The sequence below is a fragment of the Rhinopithecus roxellana genome, chromosome 4 (assembly GCF_007565055.1).
Source record: "Rhinopithecus roxellana isolate Shanxi Qingling chromosome 4, ASM756505v1, whole genome shotgun sequence".
Lineage (NCBI taxonomy): Eukaryota > Metazoa > Chordata > Mammalia > Primates > Cercopithecidae > Rhinopithecus > Rhinopithecus roxellana.
In genome coordinates this window covers 59922868-59950654 of record NC_044552.1, presented here as the reverse complement: position 1 = coordinate 59950654, position 27787 = coordinate 59922868, and the positions used below count along the sequence as shown (strand labels likewise).

General features: G+C 38.3%; 1 protein-coding gene across 2 annotated transcripts in view; it reads right to left on the bottom strand.

Annotated features, from left to right (window-relative positions):
- CDKAL1 (CDK5 regulatory subunit associated protein 1 like 1) overlaps positions 1 to 27787 on the bottom strand; it is a 718226-nt gene that overhangs the window by 102885 nt on the left and 587554 nt on the right. For both annotated transcript variants that reach the window (XM_010354099.2, XM_030929089.1), the window contains one exon: positions 22863 to 22925. In XM_010354099.2, the coding sequence (XP_010352401.1) occupies positions 22863 to 22925 (63 nt within the window). The remainder of the gene's footprint in view (positions 1 to 22862; positions 22926 to 27787) is intronic.

Below are 27787 nucleotides of genomic sequence, written 5' to 3'. Positions count from 1 at the left end.
GAGAATCGCTCCAACCCAGGAGGCAGAAGCAGGAGAATCGCTCCAACCCAGGAGGCAGAGGTTGCAGTGAACTGAGATTGCGCCATTGCATTCCAGCCTGGGCAACACGAGCGAAACTATATCTCAAAAAAAAAAAAAAAAAAAAAGTTAGTTCCAATTTACTAAAAGATAGAGTGTACTAGAGTTCTGAATCACAGAATACTTGGAAAAAAAGGGTGTTCTTGTCCTATGAAATGCAAATATTAAAAGTCAACAATAGCTAGAAACAAAAACAAACAATGACAAAAAAAAAAAAAAAAACCCCGAAACGAACAACAACAAAAACAAACACCCTGTGGTGAGGTGAAAGACGTATCAGACTAGGAGTCAGCAAATATCATTTCAAGGTTTCATTTTATTATTAACTAGCCAATTGCATGTGGGCCTTCGTTTCCATACCTAAATTAAAAAGAAAATTTAAAAAAAGGGGGGGATGGACTGTATTAAGCTGACCCTTACAGATTCCTGACTCCTTTCAGTGCTAACATTTAATAATTCCAAATATTCTGTTACTTGGATTATTTAAGGGACAAACTTAAAAAGCTATCTACCATCAATGTATTAGTTATGTGAAATACTCTAGGTATTCTTATTTTGCATTATATCTAGAGTTAGTACAATTACTCCGTTTTTTTCTTTCTTTCGTTTTTTTTTTTTTTGGTAAACTGGAGTCAGAACGTATAGTCTCCTATAAGACAAGAGTGTTTATATAAGTGGATGGCTGGAACACATCAACTTGCCTATAACATGTTACTGAGTCTACACACATCGAAGCAGAATTCTAAGGTGCAGGAACTGTTGGGAAATTGTAAATTATGAGGTCTATCCTGGATTCACGCATGTCAGTTAGCTTTTTGAGCCTTCTTACCATAGGCTCTTTTTCTACTCACAGTAGGTTGGAGACTTTCAGTTCTAGTCCAAAATGGACTTGTTTTAAAAAATAACAGAAAATTTTAATTGGCTCATAGAGAGAACCAGAACAATATTTTCATTTTTCTCCTTTAGATTTCCAGCTGGTTAGGTTTCTTTTTTATCTAGTTGAAGGACCATATTTTTCAGTATTCAATCACATGCTTTCTTTAATCACAATAAAATTATCTCACTGCTAATATTTTTTTTCAGATATCTAGCTACAGCAATAAATATTTATGGATAGAATTTATAATTCTTATTTAACAACCAACATTTATTAAGTACTTAGTACATTCAGAGCACTATGCCCATCTCTTCAACTACATTTTCTTGTTTAATCCTTATAACAACCCCATTGAGGAGGTACTATTTTTTTTTATTCCCATTTTAGAGACAAAAAAGCTGAGTCTCAGAGAAGCTAAATAAATTACCAGTGTTGTACAGTGAATGAACGGCATATTCAACCCCAGGATAGACTGCACCTCCATTGAAAACTGTCCAAAATAGTTTCAAATCTTATTGGGTCCTTTAAGTTTTATGGTACAATGGTCCATTATGCTGTTCAACACCCCTTAACAGAAAGATTGATGGAATATATTCTATTTAGAGATTTGCCCTAAGCAAAGTTGTCATTCCTCTTGAATGATATACTTTCTGCTATTACAAAATGAGAGCTATGCATTTAGCTGTGTTTGTCTTTTTGCCTTTGCTTCCCAGAAGACCAAGCTTTTATTCTTAATTGTGGCAGTGATTCAGATTTTGTGAGTGAACAGCACACCTCTTCTTACTTTATCCTAAAATATCTTGTTATATATTTCTAATATAGGCCACTCTGAGGCTTCTTTAGCCAAAATAAAACATGAAAACAAAAGAGGTTTTAAGTAATAAAGGCAGTGTGCTAGTAAAATAGAATTACATTTTAATTACGACGATATTTTCTTTGGCCAGGTAAAGTCAATCCAATGAGGTAGTAACATTGAATATAACAATTAACTCTGACTTTTCATTACAGATGCTTCTCAACTTGTGATGTGGTTACATCCTGACAAACCCATTCGTAAGCTGAAAATATTTTAAGTTGAAAATGCATTTAATATACCTAACCTACTAAACACTGTAGCCTAGACTAGCCTACCTTAAACATGCTCAGAACACTTTTGTTAGCCCAGTTGGGCAAAACCATCTAACACAAAGCCTATACTATAGTAAAGTGTTAAATATCTCATGTAATTTATTGAATTGTGTACTGAAGGTAAAAACAGAATGGTCGTATTAATACTCCAAGTACAGTTTCCACTGAACATGTATTGCTTTCCCACAATCGTAAAGTCAAAAGAAAACTTGTAAGTTGGACCATTGTAAGTCAGGGACCATCTGTTTATGCTTTAACATATTATCTCATTTGATACTCACAAACTTTGAGATGTATTAGTTACATCTGCATCTAGCAGAAAACAAAACCAGTGATCAAAGAAAACAAATAACTTATTCGGGGTCATCCAGGTAGTTAAATGGCAAAGCATCCATTTGAAATCAGTCTTCAGACTCTACTGTACCATTCTGATATTTAGTAAGTTTTAATATTTGCAAAAAAGCTTAAATTCATAAATTCAATGACACAAGTTCTTTCTTCCCTCCCTCCCTTCCTTCCTTTTTTTCCTGAGATGGAGTCTTACTGTATCGCCCAGGCTGGAGTACAGTGGTGAAATCTAGGCTCACTGCAACCTCCACCTTCCGGGTTCAAGCGATTCTCCTGTCTCAGCCTCCCAAGTAGCTGAGATTACAGGCACCCACCACCAAACCCAGCTAATTTTAGTATTTTTAGTAGAGACAGGGTTTCAACACGTTGGCCAGGCTGGTCTTGAACTCCTGACCTCAAATGATCTGCTGACCTCGGCCTCCCAATTTGGGATCACAGGCGTGAGCCACTGTGCCTGGCCCTCTTACATTGTTTATAAAAATAAAACATATTATACCTCTTTCTGGCATTCACTTAACTAGAAATTCAACATGGTCCAACATGGTTCAATCAAACAATTCTTCTATATCGACATGTATGACAGTTTGAATTAAATATGTATTACTCAAATGTTGATGGAACACTTTTTGACAGATAATATTTTTGACAGATAAAATACAGTGAATATTTGCTATTTCCCCTTCCTATATTCATTCTTTACTCCTAGGGGAATTCGTCACTGCTTCATCCTTCACATCTCAGTCAATGCTTGGGTTAGTTGCACCCTTAGCTCCTGGGGTAAAAATCTTGATTGGCTTAAGTCAATCAACACATTAACATCCTGGCCCAATTCTGAGAAATGTACATAATCCAAATCGACCAGGTTTGATGAAACTTTGGTTGGCTATTCCAGGAAAGATGCCATCTCTCTTCTTCGTATTTGAAAGTACGAAGAGTGTGGTGTGGAGCTGGGGCAGCCACTTTGCTACCTCTAAGGACGTTAGCCTGAAAATAGTCAATATATCAAAGACTGCCAAGAAAGGGCGGCTGGTGATACCATTTGAGTCCTGAATCAAGCCTTGCTTAATGCAAAAACTACCTTGACAGTTCAATTAAGGAAGCCAATAAATTATAAATATAAATGATCTCTTTGTTTAAACCAGCATGAGTTGGGTTCTTCATAACACAGTCCTAAATAAAATATCTAATAAGCTACTTAATATCCTTAGGGAAGTGTCAGGTTACCAGATTAAGCAAAATATAGGTAAAACTAGAAATTCAAAATGGCAAACTCATGTCTGCGATTTGATCAGTACAAATAGAAACTGATTCATGAGGGGCGGGAGCTGCAGTACAAGCCAAGGAAAGGGAAGAGGACTTAGGCAAGTGGTGAATTTTACAGAAGAGCCAGAAGTGGGAAAATGAGCTGACTGCAGATGCATAAAAGGATCAAGGTTGAGTGCTCAGCTGAGATGGGAATGGGTAACGATAACAAAGCCAATGAGCATAACTTATTCTCTAGAACATTTGGAAGCAACACAACACACACATTGTGTATATGTGTAGGACCCAAGCACAGTATATCTTAAAGCACCCCCGCTGATTCTAATGTGCCATGAAGTTTGAGAATCTCTGGAAGGGAGGGGGAATTGCTCCACTATAAGGAGCTTTACTCTCTTTATATAAATAACTACAGAGGAAAGAATAGACTGCTAGTAAATCATTCCCCTTAATGTCACTTAAATGTAACATAATTGGGAATAGAAAGATTGATTTTAAATATGAAATATGGAGATACTGTGGAAACACTGCTGTCCACACATGCTTTTTAATTTCCTCTGTGTGCATGGAATACAAAAGATGTGTGAAAGAAACATACTAGAGCACCTGTGTATGAGAAACTCTGACCTTGGAAAACATCATGCTCTTTCTCTAAATGAACTTTTATTGAACATCTGTTATGTGTCAGCCACTGTACTAGTCCTCCAGAGCTGCATATAGACTTTAGTTAACACAAGCCCTGCCCTCAAAACCTTCAGTTATCTAGGGGAGACACACAATGAGGTCGGGGAAGCACAGAGATTGTGGGAGCACATGAAAGGGACACCTAACTCCCCAAAGGAGCTGAGAGTAGAGGAAGACAGGAGAGCTCCTAGAAGGAAGCACCAGCTCTGATTTCTAATGGTGTATTAGTCTATTCTTACACTGCAATAAAGAACTGCCCCAGGCTGGGTAATTTCTAAAGGAAAGAGGGTTTTTTTGGTTTGTTCTTTGTGTGTTTTTTTTTTTTTTGAGATGGAGTTTCGCTCTTGTTGCCCAGCCTGGAGTGCAATGGTGCAATCTTGGCTCACTGCAACCTCTGCCCCCCAGGTTCAAGCGATTTTCCTGCCTCAGCCTCCCGAGTAGCTGGGATTACAGGCAAGCACCACCATGCCTGGATAATTTTGTATTATTAGTAGAGACAGGGTTTCTCCATGTTGGTCAGGCTGGTCTCAAACTCCCGACCTCAGGAGATCTGCCCTCCTCGGCCTCCCAAAGTGCTGGGATTACAGGCGTGAGCCACTGCGCTTGGCCAAGGAAAGAAGTTTAATTGACTCACAGTTCCTCATGGCTGGGGAGGCCTCAGGGAACTTACAATCACAGGCAGGAGACAAAGGGGAAGAAGCAAGAAGAAGCAAGGCACCTTCTTCACATGCCACTAGGAAGAAGAATGAATGCAGGAGGAACTACCAAACACTTATAAAACCATCAGATCTCATGAGAACTCACTCACCATCATGAGAACAGGATGGGGGAAATTGCCCCCATGATTCAATCACCTCCACCTGGCTTCTCCCTTGACACGTGGGGATTATTGGATTACAATTCAAGATGGGATTTTGGATGGGGACACAGCCAAACCATATCACATCAGGAAAGATGAAGCAGATGAATGAAGTAACGGTGGGTTCTAGAAACAAAAAACAACTTATGCGTAGACACCGAAACCAGAGAGAGTGTAGCGTACTGGGAAAAGCATGGAAAATGAGCTAAAACGTAAGGAGCTACTAGCAAGGAAGGGCCTTATGGATCATGCTGGGGCTGTATCCTGCAACTGACTGAGGGCTACAGAAGAATTTTACACAGGGGATCAACAGTCTGGATGGCATTTTATAAGTATCCCCATCAAAGCAGTAAGAGAATGGGTTGGGTTTTGGGAGAAGTCAGTGAGAATGGAAATAGGAAAATCAGTTTGGGAGAGATGAGGAAATTCAGGAGAAAACTGCCACCAAGTGAACCTATAATTTAATCTAGATTTGACCTCATTCTCTTTGTGGCCATTGCCATGGCCACAAAGAGAATGAGGTCAAATCTAGAAAAATTACAGGTGTAGATCTGGGAAAATGAGTGCAATAGAAAGTAGTGGGTAAAGGGAGTGGGAGGAGTCTAGGATGACATTCTGGTTTTGGCTCAGTAGCTGGAGAGATGTAATACTCATCAAGGTAATAAATACAGTGATGAATTCAGTCCCGGATACAGTGGGGCTGGGGTACCATTCAAAAGGAAATGAGTCTGTTGCATGTATGTCTGGGATGCATGTGAGCAGCCATGGCCTACCAAGGAACAGACCACTATTGTGAACGGGCAGCAGCAACATCAGAAAGACACAAATGAAAATCAATGTGAAGGAGGAAGCCAGAGAGGCCAGAAGAAACCCTGATAGAGACATATGCTAACAAGCACTATTCCATTACCAACCTATTCCCTGAAAATTACAAAACACACGCACACACCTATGTTTAGATAAGTATTTTTCAATTCTTGAGTGAAGTTTTAAGTACATATCTATTACATATTCAAAATTTATCATGAATACTCGATTTGAAAATGATTATGGATTTAAAACCCATTTGGCTTTGTTTAAAATGAGAACATGTGCATGTTACAACTGAAGTGAGAACTAGTGAATGTTTAAAGCTACCAAGTACAAAAAGAGAAAGCTGAATCACTCATCAGTCCTACAAAGGTATGTGGAAGTGTGGGAAGTGTTCGCAGCTACTGACCTTCGGGGCACTAATTTAGTGATAGCTGGGTAGCAATTTAAATCTGTTGTTCTAAGCCCTAGTGCAGACTGTGATAGTATTTCAGGAGATAATAGGTTTGCCTCAAATTTTCAGAGCAAACTTTCAGGTTTGGATCTTATCATTTTCAAGTAAGTGAAAGGTTAGTGACTGTAAAATCATATAAACACATCAAAAACAGGTCTGTGATAAAAGTGGACTTGTTATATAACATGTGGGAGCGAACTTCACCCACATAGAGATGCTCATGCAAGAACAGGTTCAGTTCCTGGACACAGGGCCTCAGAGCAGGACCAGGCTGTACTGTAAAAGACAGGCTGAGTTTTTAACAAGACTCTGACTCAAGCCCTATCAGCTAAACTTGAGGTACCACTATCCACACTTAATTTGGAGTACACTCAAAGCCCTTCAGAGTTTTCCTGTTTTTTTTTTTTTTTTTTTTTTTTTTTTTTTGTTGTTGTTGTTGTTATTGTTTTGGGATGGAGTTTCGCTCTGTTGCCCAGGCTGAAGTGCAGTGTTGCATTCTTGGCTCACTGTAAACTCCGCCTCCCAGGCTCAAGTGATCCTTCTACTTTAGCCTCCTGAGTAGCTGGGACTATAGGCGTGCACCACCACACCTGGCTAATTTTTCTATTTTTTGTAGAGATGGGGTTTTACCATGTTGGCCAAGCTGGTCTCCAACTCCTGGCCTCAAGTGATCCACCTGCCTCAGCCTCTCAAAGTGCTGGGATTACAGGTATCCCAATGCTGTGCCCAGCCACCGTTCAGAGTTTTAAAGACATTTATAAGGTGGGGAAAATAATATTAGCCAGAAAACCTGGGCTATCTGTGGAGAATTAAGTCATCCCAGCTAGTCTTGAAATCAGCCAGAGTTCATATTTTACACAGCATGCACATCTATCTATACACACACACATATATATACACATACAAATATTCATAAAAACACATAATGTATTTCCTATCTCCTCTTTTTAAAGCAATTAAATACAGCCGGGAGAGGTGGCTCATGCCTGCAATCCTTTTAATTTTGAAGGGTCAAGGTGGGAGGATCACTCAAGGCCAGTAGTTTGAGACCAGCCTCAGGCAACATACTAAGACCCTGCTCCTACCAAAAAAAACCAAAAAACAAAAAAACCCAAAAAAAACCTAACTGGGGATGGTAGTGTGTGCCTGTATCCCAGCTACGAGGAAGGCTGATGTGGGGGGGACTGCTTAAACCCAGTAGTTCAAGGCTGCAGTGAGCTATATCATTGTGGCACTGTACTCTAAGCCTGGACAACAGTGTATGATCTTGTCTCTAAATGAATAAATAAATAAAATACAGAAACAAATCAGTATTACATCCTACATTCTCAAAGGTTGAAAACAGAGAGACTTACACAATATGGAAATATTCAGCTATCTACGACCAAACTAACCAAAGCAAAGTCTATAAAACCAAGTAGTCAAATGTGAGAAAAGTCTGAAATTCAAAGAGAAAAGCAAAAAGGATATAGACTCTATGAAGTAATAAAGACTTTCTTAAAGCCCATACTCTTACAGCTGAGATAAAGGGAAAAACTCCTATGAGCTCACATTCCATTAAAAAACAAAATAAAATGTGGTACTTCAAAAAGAAGGCTTTATTTCTTTATACTTTCTGTAGTGGAAATATATACTGAATAACAATAGTCCAAGACCACATGATTTGTACAGACAGTGCAATATATTTTAAAAATGCAAATTCTAAAATGCAGGACTTCCACAAATCTTGCCAAATTCTTATTAGGATCCTGTACAGATTATGTAAAAACATTTTGACTCTTGTTTGGATAAAATATCAACAATATTCTGAAGAACTCTTTCAATTCAAAGTTTTTGGTTTTATTAATAAAGGTTTTTAAATGTTTACACTGAGCTCTACAGGGCTTAGTTATTTTTAAAATGAAATCAGGTGGTTTGTGATAAGGTCTAGAGGTTTTGATGTGTATGGGGGACAGGGTGGCAGAGGTAAAGACCACATAACCCCAAAACCCACGACCACTGCAGCTGTTAGGAAGAATTAAAATCTCTACACACACTCTGCTGAAGTTTTAGAAGAGGAAACATATTAATTCCTTCAATCAACAGATATTTACAGAGCACCTCCCACATGTCAAGAACTGCTTTGGCGTTGGGGAAAAAAACAACATTGGACAAAATAGACAAAATTCCTACTTACATTCTAATAACTATAATTTCACATTAAAATAATCAGTTATTTATTGAACATATACCATGTGGTGAGTACTAGTGGTAGAGCTGACATTCTAGAAACTATAACTTTACTGCAAGAATAGTCATTTATTGAGTACTTACTGTGTGTGCTTTCCATTTAATCCCTATGATGACCTTCTAAGGCATGTATTAGCAAATTTCATTGATTCTAAGATGCATATTATTTTACATTTTAGCATTTCTCACTTTAAGACACTGTTGTAATGGGCATTTTTTTCTTAGTGTTATGTAAAATTAATGGTGAGTCTTGCAATTAGTAAGACTTAATATGGCTTAGAGTCTATGGAATGAAGTATTCTCATTTTACAGAGGAGAAAACCAAGGCAAAGAGAACTTAAGTATCTTGCCAACATCATCTAGCTCACACGTGGAAGAGTCAGAAATTTTGAAATGTGGATTTTAAAAGTTTAAAATCAAAGACCAAATCACTGCTTTTGTGGCTGTTTCTAATAACTGAGTGACACCATTCATAAGAGAAATATAAATTAAAACTACAAGAAGTTATCTTTGTTTCCCTAATAGGGAAAGATTTTAAAAGTTAGTTGACATGGTGTATAGTGGAGGTGTGGGGAAACAAGCGCTCTATTACCTTGTTGATGGGCGTGTACACCGGAACATCTTGCTGAGTCGGTCTCGGCCAATATCTATCATGATTTAATATGTACACACCTAATATCTAGATATTCACTTCTAGGAATTTATCCTACAGGTAACAGTTATATATGGATGAGATGACATGTTTGTGAGATTATACACTGCACAGCACTGTTTGTAAGATCAAAAACATCAGATACCACTCAAAGATCCACAAGTAAGAGTCTAGTTAAATAAATATGGTGAATGACTGGTATAAATATATACAGCTTTTTTTAAACAAAGAATGAAGCAGTTCTTTATGTACTGTTTGAAATTATCTCCAAGATATACTGTAAACTGAAAAAAGAAACAGAAGACTTTCTAGTATGTTAATATTTAAATTTTTAAAAAGCATGTATCTATATAAAAACACATACTGACATTTACATGAAGGTATGTATTTGTGTATGCATAAAATAACTCTAGAAGCATATATACAAAACCAGCAACAGTGGCTGCCTCTGGAGAAGAAAACAGGGGTCTCTCGGATAAGGTTACAAAGGGAGAATATCTTTGAATAGGGTATTAAGTGCATGTATTACTTAATTTATAATTAAAACCAAGAGTAAACTTACTTAGGTCATTCTCCCACAGCTGTGGTTATTACTACTGGGACATTCCAACTGTATTAATTTTTGCAAAGACAGAGCACAAAACTGGGAATTAAAAGACTGGATTTTAGCCCCGTATTTGTTGTGGGATGATGGTTAAGTGCCTTGTATAGTTATAGTGCCCAGCTTCAAAGAATAGTAAAATATACTTCACACATATAACACATTCAATTCCAGTCCATAATTCAAGGTCTTCCCCTGGCAGTGGGGAGATGGGGCCCCTGCCCCAATGGATTGTAAGCATCTTACTCTAGTTATTCTGCCTGCCTCCCAGGAAAAACCTCAAATGTTTGTTAAATGGAACTGAATTCTATGAGCTCACAAAGTCAAATAATAATAGGGTACATACAAGTCAGAGTGGTAGCAAGAGGTGACAGCAATCCTCTGTATGTATCAGAAAAGAGGCAAAGAAGGTGAAATTAAACTGGGTCTTGAAGGATGAGTATTAAATCAACAGGACAAAAAAGCCTTTCTTCCCTGAACAACAGAGGTGGGATGGAGGAGGGCAGTGGGACTCCATGAGCTCTAAGGGCCTTCCCAGCTCTATAGTGTAAGACTCTTACTAGGGAGAATGGGTAAACCTAGGATTGAACCTAGTATTGAGTTTTCACATGACTGTCTCCAATAGAAGAGAAAGAAGTAGCCAAATGCACCATGTTGAAGAGCCCAAGCTCACAACAGACGGAAAAAAGCAAGAACCCCTAAGAAATTATGTGGGGAAATGCAAAAGTAGGTGGGATACTAAGAAAATGTAAGTATAAAGAATGGTATAAGAAAATCATCAACAAATACGGAAGGAGAAACTGAAAGCAACAAAACCCATGGCCACTGTAACCGTTAGGAAGAATGAAGATTTCTACACACACTCTGCTGAAGTTTTAGAAGAGAAAACATATTAATTCCCCCAATCAACAGATATTTACAGAGCACTTCCTACATGTCAAGAACTGCTTTGGGTGTTGAGGAAACAGTGAACAAAATAGACAAAATCCCTACTTAAGTTCTAATAATTATAACTTCACATTAAAATAACCAGTTATTTATTGAACATATACCATGTGATGAGTACTAGTGGCAGAGCTGATATTCTAGAAAGTATAATTTTGCTATAAGAATCATAGTCATTTATTTATTTATTTATTTATTTATTTATTTATTTATTTTTGAGACGGAGTCTCGCTCTGTCGCCCAGGCTGGAGTGCAGTGGCCGGATCGCAGCTCACTGCAAGCTCCGCCTCCCGGGTTTACGCCATTCTCCTGCCTCAGTCTCCCAAGTAGCTGGGACTACAGGCGCCCGCCACTTCACCCAGCTAGTTTTTTGTATTTTTTTAGTAGAGACAGGGTTTCACCATGTTAGCCAGGATGGTCTCGATCTCCTGACCTCGTGATCCGCCCGTCTCGGCCTCCCAAAGTGCTGGGATTACAGGCTTGAGCCACCGTGCCCAGCCCATAGTCATTTATTGATTACTTACTGTGTGCTAGATGCTATTCTAGATGCTTTCCATTGAATCCTTATGACAACCCTCTAAGGCAAGTATTAGCAAATTTCATTGATTCATACTTTCTAACAGAAAGTAAACCAGGGAAATGGAGTTCTCAACAGGAAGAAAGAGGAAGAGAGACGAGGAAAGGAGCAGAGGAGGGGAAGATGGTCGGGAGGAGTGGGAGAGGGAGCGAGGCAAATCCTAAAAACATCAGCTACATCCAGTGAAACTTTTAAGTTAGAAATGAAAGTGTCCATAAGAAATGAAAAGTAAATAATAAAGATATAAATAAGCAGCTTTAAAAAGACACCCCACCACCACCACCTGCCAAGCCTAAACGAATTAGAGATTTCTGTTTTAAGCATTGTAGCTGGATTGTTGTTACACTTTAATGTAATTAAAAGTGGAATAGTCTCCTTTCTTACCTATGTGTCTACCACATAACAATAGCTAAATTCAAACAATGTTGAGTCTTTAAAATTCCTTTACTTTTATTTGACACATATGCATTTAAAATGCCTCTGGAGTTCTTAAAGGCACCCAAAGGCAGAGTGTTGAATAATGGAAAATATTAACAATCATTAGGAGAAGCTGGTTGACTTACTTTCTTTCCAGATGCTAAAATTCTCTAGTTTCCCAATTTCAAGAGTGTTAATGTATATGTTTAAAAGTGCAATAAATGCTAACTGTAATCACGTCTTCTTAATCTTACACAAAAACCCCAGTGAGAATAAATTATTGGCCCATGGAAATACTTTCATCTCACTATTCTTTGTAAACAGAAATCTGGAAATGGTTTTGTGCAACCCTGAATCTGTGTTGAAGGCTGGTAATCATCTGAGAGTGGCCTTTCAGCTGCTGTTAAAAATATTGCTGAGGAAGACAAAGGCAGGCCTGGGGAGCCCAGTCGGCAAACAGCATCAGCCCAAACTACCAATCACAGGACCCTCGACAGTCTTCAAACATGAGCAGCGAAGCAAAAGGAGGAAAAAGCAGTAATAGCCTCCTCACTTCTCTAGTGGATGCTTATGTTCCTTGTTTAAAGCCTCAGCAGCATTAATGCTTCTCAGTACGTCTCAACATAAATAACTTCAGCTACAAATAAGTTATTAATTATATTTTACGATAAAATGTGTCACAGAGAAACAAAGTGTACCTTCTGGGGGTAGGGAGAAATTGGAAAATTCTTCTTCCTGGAAAATATAGTATGGACACTTTTAAATTTAATTTTTCATTGTGCCTTCTGAACAATTTTCCAAACAGGTTCCCCAGGTTAAAACTTTGTCAACATATTTGAGAGAACCAAAGTGAAATGAAACCTTTTTCTTCCTAAATGAACTAATAAAAGTTTGAAAAACTGTATCTGACACATGTGTTAGCCTTTGATGGGGAGACCAGGTGCATTTCTATACAAGGATAGGATTAGGAATAGGAAAAAACTTCCTCAGGTCCTTTGTAGTAAACGAAGGGGAAGTTTTACCATCATTTTGTGTTTCACTCCGTTGTGGGTGCTGTTTGTCTTTCGAGCCTCAATTTGCCCAAGTGGAATGTATAATGCTCATGCAACTAGGGTTTCCAGCTAAAAATAGGGCACACAGCTACATATAAATTTCAGATAAATAACGAATAAATTTTTTTGAGACAGGGGTCTCTCTTTGTTGCCCAGGCTGGAGTGCAGTGGTGCAGTCGCAGCTCACTACAACCACCAGCTCCTGGGGTTAAGCCATCCTCCCACCTTAGCCTCCCAAGGAGCTACAGGCGCCCACTACCACACCCAGCTGATTTTGTAGCTTTTTTTTTGGTAGAGATGGGATTTTGCCATGTTGCCTAAGGTGGTTCTCAAACTCCTGGGTTCAACAGATTTGCCCACCTTGGCCTCCCAAAGTCCTGGGATTATAGGCGAGAGCCAACTGCGCTCTGCAATGAATGAATTTTTAGTATAAATATGTCCCACATATTGCATGGCATATTCCAAAAAAAAAAAAAACAAACACACACAATTTACTGAAATTTGAATTTAAGGGGGTGTCCTTTGTTTTTATTTGCTAACTCTGGCATATAACAGGTCTTATATATCAAGTAGATGGTGTGCTAGCCCAGTTTGTCCTCTGGATGGGGATGAGAAAGGTTAGGAAGCGCACACTGGTGGGGAGATACAGGAAAAAAACCAGAAAGAGTTGATGGGGCAGGGTATGTATCAAGACCCTGACATCGTCAAGAGAGAAAGAGAATGGGGATACATCTTAACTGGGTGCAAAGACTGATAACCAAGGACACACCCAGGACAACTGGTGGCAGAACAGGTGGTGAGCAGCCCTGGGATGGATGGGAAGTACTCTGGCTCTTGGCACAGTGACTTTCCTCTTTGTCCCTTTGCTAGTTTCTTCCTTATGTTAGTAAATTTCATAGAGGAAGTATATAACCAATGATAGTTGAAACACAGATACTTTTAGGTGTGATAAATAATCTGAAAATACAGTAACGGCCATATCTATGTAGACCTGTTGATTAATTCATTAATACTTTTATACTGAATGTTAGCAAAGGATTTCATCATGAATGTTGCCTTTTCCCTATTACTGATGTTCCTGGGAGTTCTTGGATAGGGAGGTGCAGGGGAGAGAATATGCTTCTAAGTAGAGTATTCTTAAATGATGACCTGGGAACTTTTCCAATCTCTGCACCGTGACCCCACCTGTCCATAAAAGGCAGTCACAAATGCTGGCTAGTGTCCAGATCAACTGAAGAGGATGGCATCCTGTCTCTTCTCTCTTGCCCTGCTGCCATTTTCCCATCTCCATGTATCATCACTTTAGCTGATTTTCTTTTCAATTTTTCTATGTTTTAGGTTTTTAGCCTCTGGCTAAGCCTATTTCTCTGGCTTGGATATCCCTTGCAGTGTTGGTCCTAAAAAACTTCAATCATTTGGCTGGGACCACTGTGCTGCCAAACTGCCTCAACTCCACCCCTCATGGGAGGGGTGTCAGGGAGAAAAACAAGCTGGATAGGATGCTATTAGAAACCCAGTGCCTAACAGGGCCTACCAGCCACCTGCTAGTCCTTGTGTGGTATAAGCCCTAAGGCCCGGCTTAAATCATGTTTCCTTTGCCCCAGTGCTGATGCTGAATTAATCAGGCTGGGGAAGAGTGGAGGTGAGGGTGGCATTTTTAGGATAAACTTGACTGCTTTATTGTCTACTTTACTGGGCAATCATTTAATGGAGTCCTCAATGCTTTCCTCCTGCCTAGGTCTATCTTCTGTCTCTCCTTATTCCTTCTCACATCTCTATTTCTGTTTTTTCATTTCTTTTGCTTCTTTTTTTTTTTTTTTTAGAAAGAGAGATAGGATCTTTCTATGTTTCCCCGGCTGGACTGCACTGGCTATCAGAGGCACAATCATTGAGCATTACGGCCTCGAACTCCTGAGCTCAAGAGATCCTCCCACCTCAGCCTACCTAGTAGCAGGGACTATAGGCTTGCACCACCATGCCCAGCCACACCTTTATTTCTAAATAGTTTACCTACTTAGGTTTAGCTTTGGGGTAAGGGAAAGAAAGGCAGTGGAAGAAGGCTCACTTTGACCTTGAGCTTAAGTTGTGATTGTCAATCCATTGTTCATTAGAACATTTGACACGATTTTCAGCTACTTGAAGCCTAGAAGTGACGAGCACGGACTCCAGAGCTAGACTGCTCTGTAATTTACCAGCATATTCACCTCAGAGTGTTGGTATAAAGATAAATGAGTTATATTCATAGGTAAAGCTTTGAGAATAGCGCTGGTTACATGGTGTGCTTTAAATGGTTGCTTTATTACAAATTAATCATCATAATAAAAGTCTACTCAGATTTCAATCTTTTTGTCAATCCTCAGGGTAACCGGCTGAGCAAAATTCTGGCATTGATGGGTCTCTGGATATATCATCTTAAGAGCACCAAATTTCTGCCATTGGTAAATACCTCCATGCTACCCATCTCTGCAGTTACAGTGAGAAAACAAATTAAACTCATATGTAAAAAATAATGCTTAATTGTTAGAATAATGCCATGTTAAAAAGGCAAAGGGAAACATATAGAGGTATGATATCAAAATTAGGCAAAAAATGTATAGGTATAATTGTTAAACATAATCTGCTACTCAAATCACAAGCTGATGAGGGTTAAAAATGAGAAAAATGCCTTCGGATTAGGTTGGCATTGATGAGGATGCAAGGAAGGGCTAGGGTTACCCTCTGCTGAAGCAGGAAACAGCTCAGCTATGTCTGCATCTTTGGCAACAACTCTATGGTCAGCTTGAGAGGGAAGATACCTTAATAAACAAAAGCACAGATTTTACACCTAAAGAGCGCTCCAGTATGTCCGTATTTCAAGGCTGGGTCATTCATTTGGCTTTAGAGTGAGGATGAGGAAATGGATTTAACACTTATTGAGGTACTGACTTCCCTGTGTTTCAAGGGCATACCCTGAGCATGGTTTTCGTATAAGGACACGTATCAATAAAACAATAGGGAATCTCATCAACTAGACATTTATTCAATTGTTCCTGATATTTAACAACATCCCTAAAATTACTTTTTAAACACTTTTTTGTTTTTGCCAAAGATGAGAAATAGAGTTAAGTGCACAAATGGCTTTGGACAATCTGCTGCAGAGAACTGTTTTAAGCATGGCATAAACATGCCAAATCAATAACTTGTTTCTTTATCTGCATGTGCCATGAAAACCTGGCTATCATAGAGTGCCGGATCCATTAAAAACTGAATTTGCTATTTCCAGACAGCAGATAGCTCAAAGCTCAACAGGGCCAGCAGGCAATAATCCAAACCCACATCTCTCTCTCTAGAAAAACAACTCAAAGCACTCTGTTGCTACATTATGTTATTCAAAGCACAGGAGATAATGAAGGCTTGACAATACCGTGGCTCTGAGGATTGAGTCAAATGGCCATTATTCTTCAAACAAAAAGAGCTGGGTGAAGTGACTTTTGTAATCTTAAATCACTAGATAAATCTGATTAACAGAGAAATGTAAATCAATAAGTGACATCTGAAATGAAACTGTCCCTTTTACACATTTAAGAAGCTTGATGTCACAGAGACTCCTAGTCTTTGAGGGAAGAAGGGATGGTAGTATAACCCAAGGCTTTTGACATAAATTTTTGCTGTATGCCTCTGCCCAAAGCTGTAGAAAATATTTTACATTTTTATTATATAATAGTTTACTGTACTCTAGTAGATGTCAATTCCCTTTACACTAGCAGATATGAATTTACAACAGTTCTTAAGGTAGTCATAGGAGTGTGATTATTGAAATATGTATCAATATTTTTATCTATTTAATACTATCATTGAAAATTCATTGTACTGATACACTACTTGAAATTATCCCACTCAAGTTATGCCTAGAGCAGTCTTTTATCTTTTCTTTTCTTTTTTCTTTTTTAGAGACAATGTCTTGCTCTGTCTTTGAGGCTGGAGTGCAGTGGTGCGATCACAACTCACTGCAGTCTCGAAATCCTGGGCTCAAGCCATCTGATCCTCTCACTTCAGCCTCCTGAAGGCACATGCCACCACACCTGGCTAATTTTTAAATTTGTTGTAGAGACAGGTGTCTCCTTATGTTGTCCAGGCTGGTCTCAAACTCTTAGGTTCAAATGAATCTTCCCACCACAGCCTCCCAAAGTACTGGGATTACAGGGATGAACCACCATACCCAGTCTTTCTTTAAGATAAAAATATAATAAAAATCTCAAAGACTAATATTTTATAGCATCTAATTATTTAAGTAAATAATTTGGGGTGATAATGATTCTACTTTCCTCATCTTTTATCTCAACTTTTTTTTTTGTCCCTTACCCAGCCATCAACACTTATTCAACCACTCTTTCACTGCTTTTTTTTTTTTCTTTTTCTTTTATATATGGGCTCTTGCTCTGGTGCCCACGCTGGAGTGCAGTGGTGCAATCATGGCTCACTGCAGTCTGGACTGCCTGGGCTCAAGAGATCCCCCTGCCTCAGCCTCCCAAGTACCTGGGACTACAGGCACACACCACCACACGTGGCTAATTTTCTTTTTAAAACATTTTTTGGCCACGCACAGTGGCTCATGCCTGTAATCCCAGCGCTTTGGGAGGCCGAAGCGGGTGGATCACCTGAGGTCAGAAGTTCGAGACCGGCCCGGCTAACATGGTGAAATCCTATCTCTACTAAAAATACAAAAAGTTAGCCGGGTAGGCTGAGGCAGGAGAATTGTTTGAACCCGGGAGGCAGAGGTTGCAGTGAGCTGAGATCATGCCACCACACTGTAGCCTGGATGACAAGAGTGAAACTCCATCTTAAAAAAAAAAACACCAAAAAAAACACATTTTTTGTGGAGATGGGGTCTTGCTATGTGCCCGGACTGGTCTCAAACTCCTGGCCTCAAGTGGTCCTACTGCCTTGACCTCCTAAAGTGCTGAGATTACAGGCATGAGCCACCATGTTTAGCCCATTATTTCTTTTATTCAACCACTCTCTGTAGTAATACTTCATTTACCCTACCTCATTAAGAAGCAGCCGTTCCTGAGACTTTTCAAGGTAAGTAAAAGTTATTCCTAAAATACCAATGTTTCTAAAAATTCTATTTTTAAACAAAACATCTGTTTCTAAATGTAAACTGATCCCAATTAGTTTACCCTAAGACTACTGAAATATATAGGGGTATCTGGGTCTAAATTAAGTGGTCTTGGGCAGCTGTACTTTTGGAGTTCCTCTGTTAATGACTTACAGTTTTTATGGCCTGTCCTTGTTCTCATTTCTTCTTACTAGAGCTCTGAATTCTTGAAGCAATAACCACCCTCTTTTTATCTGCTATTAGTGTTGACTGTGTTTTGGGAAACCAGGCATCAGTTTGAACTGATTTGTTTTAAAAAAAGATTGAATTGTTTGTGGATGAGGGACTGAAGAAGTAATGAGGTGGGTGAGGAGAATTACACAATAATTTTAACAATCTGGGCCCAGATAGACTTTTTTAGAGGTTCTGAGCTGTTTTAAAAAGGTGAGATTGCTGCACAAAAGATGCTCTGGAGGAGAAAAGTGCTAATGTTAGTTTTCTTTCTACTCATAGGCTAACTTATCAAGTGCATAAACACATACATATTTAATGACATATGAATTTGCTTCTAGTTCAGTTGATACATGCATGCATATGTAGAAAAGTAATTAAATAATGAGAATTATCAAATAAAAAAGAAAAAAAGAAAAGCCCACTTCACCAACACAGGAGCTACATAACAATGTTTCTTCTCAAGTGTGTCCACTGACATGTATATGCAGAAAAATTGTTAATATAACAAGCCACTAAAAGAAAACAAGAAGCCCACTTCACAAAATACAGAAAAATAGTGACTACCTGTTAAAGACTCACTTTTAGTGGTGGAGTGTACATTAATTCATGCAGATTAACTGTGTTTAGAAACTAACTTTGCAGATGTTAAAAACCACTGTAGATGTAAATAAGAACATTTTCCTTCTAAGCATTTCAATTTTTTAGAATAACTTTTCACATTAGCAGATTATAAACATGTGTGTTTGGCTAATAAACCTAGATTTCCCCCTAAACACATAATTCTGATAAAGTCTAACAAAAAAGAAAGAGAGAAAGAAACAGGAAGACATTTTTTTATGTGCAGAGAAATGTCTTCTTCAGGCCAAGGTCACATAGCCCATGCTAATTTGCATGGTTTTAAAAAAAGTGTTCTAATTATATCCTACTCTAACATACCTGTGATTCATCAAAAGAAAAAAAAAATCAACTCCAGGTTGGACTTTTTGTGACCTGGAAGCTGTCTGGCCCTGTAACCCTCCTTGGTACTTAGTATGGTGTGTTTTCAGAAACTGTAATACAAGTTATGTTTATTAACTGCTTATTAAAATGACAAAGGAAATAACATAATGCATAAAATATAACCAGATTATCCACTAGTTTGGATTACCTTTACTAATGTTCTCTTTTAGAAGGGCAGATAAATGGGAATTAACTTTTGTCAAGCCCTTTTGTATGAGTCTTTATTTATTATAAGAATTCCTGAAAACGACTTAAGAAATGGACATGGAACCAGAGACAACAAACAAAAATGAAATTCTTCTAGTCTCAGGTAACATTTCTTAGTGCAAGAAATAAAGTATTTTCTAAGCCTTATTCTGGGTACACATTTTGCTCTGAGCTTTATTTGCTTTTTGCAACAGCATTTAAGAGAAAACCAACTGACCATTTACAACCTAAACAATGGCTTTGGGGTATGATTAAGAAATGCACCTGGGCTCACTCAAACAACACGTTTGTTTAACCTGGTGACTTTCCTGTGTCTGGGGTCAGGCAGGAGCAATCTTGGTTGGGGGCAGGAAAGAAAAGCAAATATAACTGACTCACTGAGAACAAAATGGTTGCACTAACTACCCTTTGTAATTACAACTGTTTTAACAGTTTCTAGTAGGCAAGGCTATCATTTCAGTGACCCACTGTAATTTGGGATGAAACCCCAGGAAATTATGCCAACTTTGGAATAGGAGTTGCATTTCTGAGTTTACTCAGCATGATGAATCCACTAAAATGCTGACTATCCTTTTTTTGGCATAAACTTACGTCAAGGGGAAAATGAACATTAAAATGAATATAGCTAGAGAGGCAAACTATCACAACATTCACTCCCAGGAGCAGACCATAGTTTATTTTACTTTCTGGATCTTTTTATTATGAAACATTTCAATCATATAGAAAAATGCAGAATAAAATAACGAACACCCCCCCCAAACATCATTTAGTTTTGATAATCACCAACATGTGGCCAATCTTATTTTATTGTACCCTATCCACTCTGCTCTTCAAAATTATTAAAATATATATATATACACACATATCCTTTTAGAGATGGGGTCTTGCTCTGTTGCCCAGGCTGGAGTAAAGTGGTGCAGTCATAGCTCACTGTAACTCGAAATCCAGGGCTCAAGTGATTTTCCTGCCTAAACCTACCCTGGTGGCTAGGACTACAGGTGTGCAACACCATGCCTGGCAAATTTTTAATTTTTTTTTTTTTTAATAGAGACAGAGTTTCACAATGTTGCTCAGGCTGTTCTCAAACTTCTGGGCTCAAGCGATCTTCCAGCTTCAGACTCTCAGCGTGCTGGGATTACCGGCATAAGCCAATGCACCAGCCTGCATTAAAGCAAATCCCAGACAACTGATGTTGTATTTCATAAAAGCTTCCACTGACAATATATGCATATATTTTCATAAAGATCACTACAGAAATCTCACTGAGCATGAGATGTCTAAACCAACTTTAACCACATCTTGTAAAACATTTTACACTAAAACCTATCTGCCTAGAAAACCAATTTGCTTGAATATAAGTGGGTAATTAAAATGACAAAATAAGTTTAAACACAACCCTCTATTAATTTATGGGAGGAAAAATAGCAACATTCTCAGATTGGGAAAATAGTGCATGTTACTTTATCCCTATGGTTCTAGTCTTTGTGGACATTCCAATCAATGAGAGACAAGATTAAAAGGAACATGGTTAGATTTGCCTGGATGGAGCTTAGAAGAGTAGGTAGAGGCTACTAAGGGGGCCGGGAGCTGCCTGGAATAAAACTTTTCCATTTTCCTTCACTACTGTACATCCAGAATAAAACAGAATGCCAACAGGCCAAAACTTAGGAGCTTCAAAAGGCACTCATCAAGCAGACTAGCTATTTACAATAATTTATTACCAATCTTAAAGATCAAAAGGAACTCCATGAAGCATTTAGATTCAATTCCTTACTGCCTGATGACTAAGTTGTAGAGGAATGAAGGGAAGCCAAAATAATCTGAGGTGACTTTGATACAATGCCACAAAGGATATGAAGAGGAAGCTGGTAGAAGCTGCAAATGGCTAGGTTCCATTAAGAGTTCTAATAAAAGAATGGAATTTCCCTTAACTGCGAATTTAAAAATGTTAGAAGTGGGCGAAATTTAGACAAGCCAGGCAAAACCTGTGATTTGCCATTGCCTTTTTATTGTTGTTGTTAAATGTTAACTTTAGCCACTGCTGCACTTATGTTCATTAAGTGGCTTCGTCTAAAAAAAAATGTAACGTTACCTTCAGAAATCTGGCCAATCTCATTCCTTTTGCTGTTGTATTACTTATCAGCCTGCTCCTTCTGTCTGCATTGTCAGACACTATTGGCTCTCTCAATCTCTTTCAAACAAATTGCTGCATTCTGCAATGTGATTGATTTAGCTTGAAAAATGTAACTTGGAATGAGATAATTTTTAGTATTACATATCACCATGGTCACATGAAGCATAAACATCTCTTTTACAAGTTTTTGGTGCTTAAGTCAATTGGTCACTATAGAAACACTAGAAGCTAGTGTTTCAAATCCTTTCAACTTCTATGAACTGGCACAATTTTTCCCTCCTGAATCCAGACATCTCTGTATTTTCAACCGAGGAAAGTAGTTTTCACACTACTTATTTTGGCTAGTTAAAAAATCCCTACCACATGTCTCCCTGTAAATTCATAGATAAAGATTTAAGTTTATATTAGCATTTCAACTGTGCACATTTTTTGTTTGCTTCTGAAATCACCTCGAATTAACAGATTTACTGGAATCTTACATGGTTTAGAAGTTTTGCACAAGTCTCAGAAACCTTGTAATCTATTTCCCCATGAAGATGTGGTGTTAAGCATTTTCTTAAAAATGGCTACATATTTTTTTCTTTTTAAAAGAGTCCTTATCTTTTACAAATATATTGTAAAATACTTGCAAGTGAAAAGATGTCTAGGAATTCTTCAAATATGAGGGATGGAGAATGTAGGGTATAAATGAAACAAGACTGACTATGAATCTATGAAGCTGTGGGATGGGTACATGGGGGTCGTTATATTATTTGGTCATTTTCTGTGTAGCAAAGCTCTAGGCAGTAGATATTTCAGTTATAATGCTAGGTACTAATTTTTATTAGGATTTTTATTTAGAAAAATAACTTTCTATCAGGAGCAATGAAGAATCAAGTTTTGCAGTCAGCATTTCAATTATCTTTACCAATCCAAAACCTAAGTTCCTCCAGTATAGCATTCGGAAAGAAAACACAAAACCCAACCAAACAAAATATACCCCAAAATGTATCTTTTCACTGTCTTTGAGATTGCAGTGCCAATATATAACTAGATTTCAATGTGAATAAAATATAATTATTATAGTTCAGAAATATAACATTTCTGTTTTCTTTAAAAGGGATAAAGAGCTAAAAAATTTAAATTGAAATATAAATATAATTGGCAAGTGTATTTCATAATCACCGTATGTTGGTGAAAATTGTACTATACATTCGGAAAGACTTTAATACTTAATATGCTATTAACATGCTTCTCTTACCTTGTGATTATATGGACTGTAAGAATGAAATACCCGAGAAAGATCTTTTGTCCTTTGCTTTTTCTGTGAAAAGAAAAAACAAAAACAACATACAAACAATTCAGTTGTCAGCAGATAAAAAATATACGTGTGTATATATCTCTACATATATAAAGATACTATTTTTTTTTTTTAGAGATTCTTCTTTTGTGGAGGCTGAGGAGACACAGGGATGCAATTAAAAACCAAAGTCACTTTACGGTTATGTGGGTCATTGTCACAGAACAGCCAGGTGACCTAATCCTAGAAGATTTCATAACTAAAACACTAATCATCATCAAAAACTGTATTTGAAAATACATAAAATACATATCTAAGACTAAAATGAAGAAAAAACTGAAAAAGAAAGAAAATTTAATGCACAGGCACTTCTGTTTTCGTTGTAATACCAACTGCTGTTACTCAGAATTGGGCACAGACATTCATTCATTGAAACGATACGCCTCCTTCAGGCTTCCTGGTTACGGCTTGGGTCTGTCTGCTTGAGCTTGCAGCTGTGAGGATACCTTTATTGTGTCATTGCTATATAGCCTAGGTACCTTGCGTGGTGTTTTACACACAGTAGGTACTCAATAAATATTGGCTAAGTTAATGAATAAATGAATGTATGAGTTATACAGGCATATAACCTTAATATCTGTAATGATGACACATAAGCCTCATAGATTAGTTATGAAGAGAAGGTTCTTTTGGCCAAGCATGGTGGCTCATGCTTGTAATCCCAGCACTTTGGGAGGCCGAGGCGGGCGGATCACTTGAGGCCAGGAGTTTGAGATCAGCCTGGCCAACATGGAGAAATCCAGTCTCTACTAAAATTACCAGAAAAATTAGCCAGGTGTGGTGGTGGACGCCAGTAATCCAAGTTACTCAGGAGGCTGAGGCAGGAGAATCGCTTGAACTTGGGAGGCAGAGGTTGCAGTGAGCCAATATTGTACCACGGCACTCCAGCCTGGGTGACAGAGGGAGACTTCATCCCCTACCCCCCCCTCCAAAAAAAGGGAAGGCTCTTTTCACTTCTAATGATGTGCTCTTCTTAAGCTGAACCCAGGCATTACATGAGTCCCCTCTCCATCCCCTGCTCCTGGGTGTGTCTGTGGCAAGCAAGAAGTATGAAGTTCTCTTACTACAGCCAATTAGTTAATATAAAAGTGGCTTTTTTCTCATCCACTGTGATCCCTGCCCCATAACCACCATGAGCAATTTGTGTATGGGTCTGAATCTTCTATGCATACACACACACACACACACACACACACACACACACACACAGATTACCACTGCTTTCAAAGAAAAGAGATTATTCTATGTACAGCTATCCCTTAGTACTCCCCATAGATACCAAAATCCACTGATGCTCAAGTCCCTTATGTCAAATAGTGCAGAATTTGCATATAACCTATACACATCCTCTTGTACGCTTTAAGTCATCTCTAGATTGCTTAGAATATCTCATACAATGTAAATACTATGTAAATAGTTGTTACACTGTATTTTATGTGTATTATTTTCAATGGTACTCTTATTATTGTTATTATTTAGAGACAGGTTCTCACTCTGTGGCCCAGGCTGCAGTACAGCGGTATGATCATCGCTCACTGCAGCTCTGAGCTCCTGGGCTCAAGTGCCCCTTTTGCCTCAGCCTCCTACCTGGGATCACAGGCGTGAGACACCAAGCCTGGCTGTTCTTTTTAATTTTTCTACATATTTTTGATGCCCTGTTTGTTGAATCCACAGATGTGGAATTTGCAGTTATGGAAGGAAGACTATACATTGTTCTGAAATTTACTTTTTCCACTACACAATTTGTCCTGGCAAAACTTCCTTAGTTGTACGTACAGATCAGCAATTCTCTAAAGGGAGTTTTTCAAAGTTTTTGACATCCAAAAACTTTACAAATGCAAACTTTTCTGTAATTCATTTCAGTTTTTTAATATAATCATAATCTTTGCACAAACATCTTTGCCAGTCTGAGTGTATTGAAAAATAATAAATTATGGAAGTCCAGTTTCAGGATCAGACAATACACACATGTATTACCTTAACTGGTAAAGTCAAATTACCTCCTCCCCACAAATATTGCACCAATTTGTCCCCCTCAGCAACAGTGAATGAGAGAAGGGATCTCAGCTTAAGTTGGTAATTCTTAAGAATTTCTCTCTTCCATTTAAAGGTTAGAATGTTTCTAAATTTACAGAGGCAATCAATGTTTTTAGAACAGATATTGAACATTTTCCTAGCTGGCAATAACAGAATTTATTTCTTGTCCATCATAGGTTAGCCCATAACTACATCTTGAAATTCTGTCACACAGGTGGTCTGTTTGTCCTCAACACTGCCCCTGTCTTGCTTCTGTTTCTACTCTGATGTTATTCCAACTGCCAGGAGACTGCTTCTGTCTTCACTTGTGAATGAATCCTTGACTGCTATCCTGTGTTCTAGGGAAGTATCTTCTACCTCCTCTAGTGTCCTCAAGGACACAGCTATTATACCTCCCCAATGCCGCAGACCCCTGCCTAGCTCTACATAATCCTCTGCATCTCCTTAGTTAAGCAGTTGGACCCGATATTAATAAGCACCTTGTAAATAAAATCATTTGTACATACTCATAGTATGAGTTTCCTTGTAGATCAGTTTCCCTATTTCAGAGCTGTCTTTGAAGTCACAATTCCAGTGGCAGTCCTTCAAACCACCTGGCCTTGTTGCGACCATCTGACACCCACTGAAAAGTCATCTCTCCTGCAGCTCTGTCAAAATTCCTGCCTCCTCTCTCCACCTCTGAGCAGTGCTTCTGACCACCAAATTCTAAAGTAATTTAACACTCCCTTCCCCTGGAGAGCAAAAATATATCAGTAAGATGATTGGAAACAGTTCCTGTGGCTAATGAAATGTTAGTTCTGTGAGCCTTGGAATCTGCTTTGAACAGGTCATTTGCCCATCAAAATTTCATTAGCTTATAATTTTTTCTTTTCTTCGCATATACCCACTTATTCGGTGAAACAGTTCTTGGCTTATACTTCAATCAGAAGAAAAATGATGGAGACTAACACTTCCTTTGTTAAGAGACTTGATATAAAACACTGGGGAAAATATTTTCAGAAAGGAAATTATGCTAGATAAAATAAAATAGGTAGCATATCAGTATTAAACTTAGGAGGTGCCCCAAGAACTGAAGCTTATCAGAAATGGCTGAGTGACCAGCTTGCATTGGCAGGTGGAAAAGGATTATTCAGAAGTTGTTTTGTGTGACCTAATGTAGGTTTTGATTTTACTTTGATGGCTAACACTTACACATGCTTTTTATCCTAAGTACCTCAGTTTTAGGAAATAAATGGAGGATAACTAAATAACACTATGCATATTAGCCTCAAAGACCCAGTAAAGAAACAATGCCTTTTCTGACAACAAATTTATTATATACAAATACTGTGAAGTCTTGGCATATTGAAGGTTATAGGCATCCACCCAGTTAACTGAAAACCACTGCTATTCTTCCTCTGAGATCAGTCACACAACCCAGTGGAGTATCTTCTGGAATCCAGAACAGGGGTTGGCAAATTATGGCCCCACAGACAATCCGACCCGCTGCCTGTTTTTATTTTTTAAAAAAAGTTTTATTGAAATGCAGCCACAAATCCTAAAGTACTTACTATCTGGCCCTTTATAGAGAAAGGTAACCACCCCTGATCTAGAATCTCTATCCCTGACCATGTCTACTTCTGGAAGTTATCCCTTAACTCCAAACCCCATGAACAACTAACTGTCCTGCAAAATTCCTGGCTCCTTCTATTTGCTCAACGGACAGTTCCAAGAGCCAATCGTAACCTATATACTGAAACATTGGGATGAATGTACCAAGCATAATAACAATTAGCTGCCTTGTTTTCAGGATATTTCCTCAGTGCTTCTATGTACAGGCAAAAAATATTCCCAGTGGCTTTCTAGAGCATGCTGAAATAGATATGGGGCTTTCAGAGCCGTCTGTATTCACACTGTAACTGCTGATGACAGAAGCTCTGAGAAGAAATCATTTACTAAGTTCTAGCACTAAAGCCAAGTAAGTTTCATACACAAGTAACTAAAACACGGCCATTATTACTAGTGAGCCAGTTTCTCCTATGTAGGCAATGTTAAGAGAACTACTCTACAAAACCTGTCGAGCCTTGCTATCAGCAGTTTTAACTGAAATGAAAAGCTGAGCCAAAAATGGAATAATTAGGTATTTTCCTATTGCATCATAGCGTATGCCTAAATTACCTCCCAGTTTTTAGCCTGTTAAAACAAACATCTCAGTCATGCAACCACCTGTTAGTTCTCCAAATGTTTAAAAAGTAAACATGTTAAACAAGTTGTGTGATGGACTTGTAACAAGGGTGGCCAGAGTACAGTGAGTATGGCAAACATTTTTCCCCAAATTGTACAAGGTACCTTCAAGGTACCTTCATCATTAATCCCAAGGTACAGGCCACAGAGATGAGAGGATATTTAAAAGTAATTACATGCTGTGTCCTGCATTCTATGTGGGCTGCCGTGGGTTTAAAAAATGAGGCAGTATGCATGTTTGGTAAAACTTCTAGATTCCCGAGAAGCTGAACCTCTGTAATCTTCATCTTACAGGCACTTCATAAATTGCTTTCATATTCCACTCTCCAAGGACAGAAAACACTGATGACCTTTTTTTTTTTCTTCTTATACTCATGTTTCAACTCCTTTACAGACAAAACCAAACAAAACTAAAGACCCCAAGTGAGTATTTTTAACAGTTCAGCTTTCCAGACAATGTAATCATTTCAATTTTTATCAAAGATACATAACAGAGCTCAGTTCTGAAAGAGGCTCCGCATGTTATAACAGCTTGTATTCTGAATGTGAGGTTATACAACCAATCA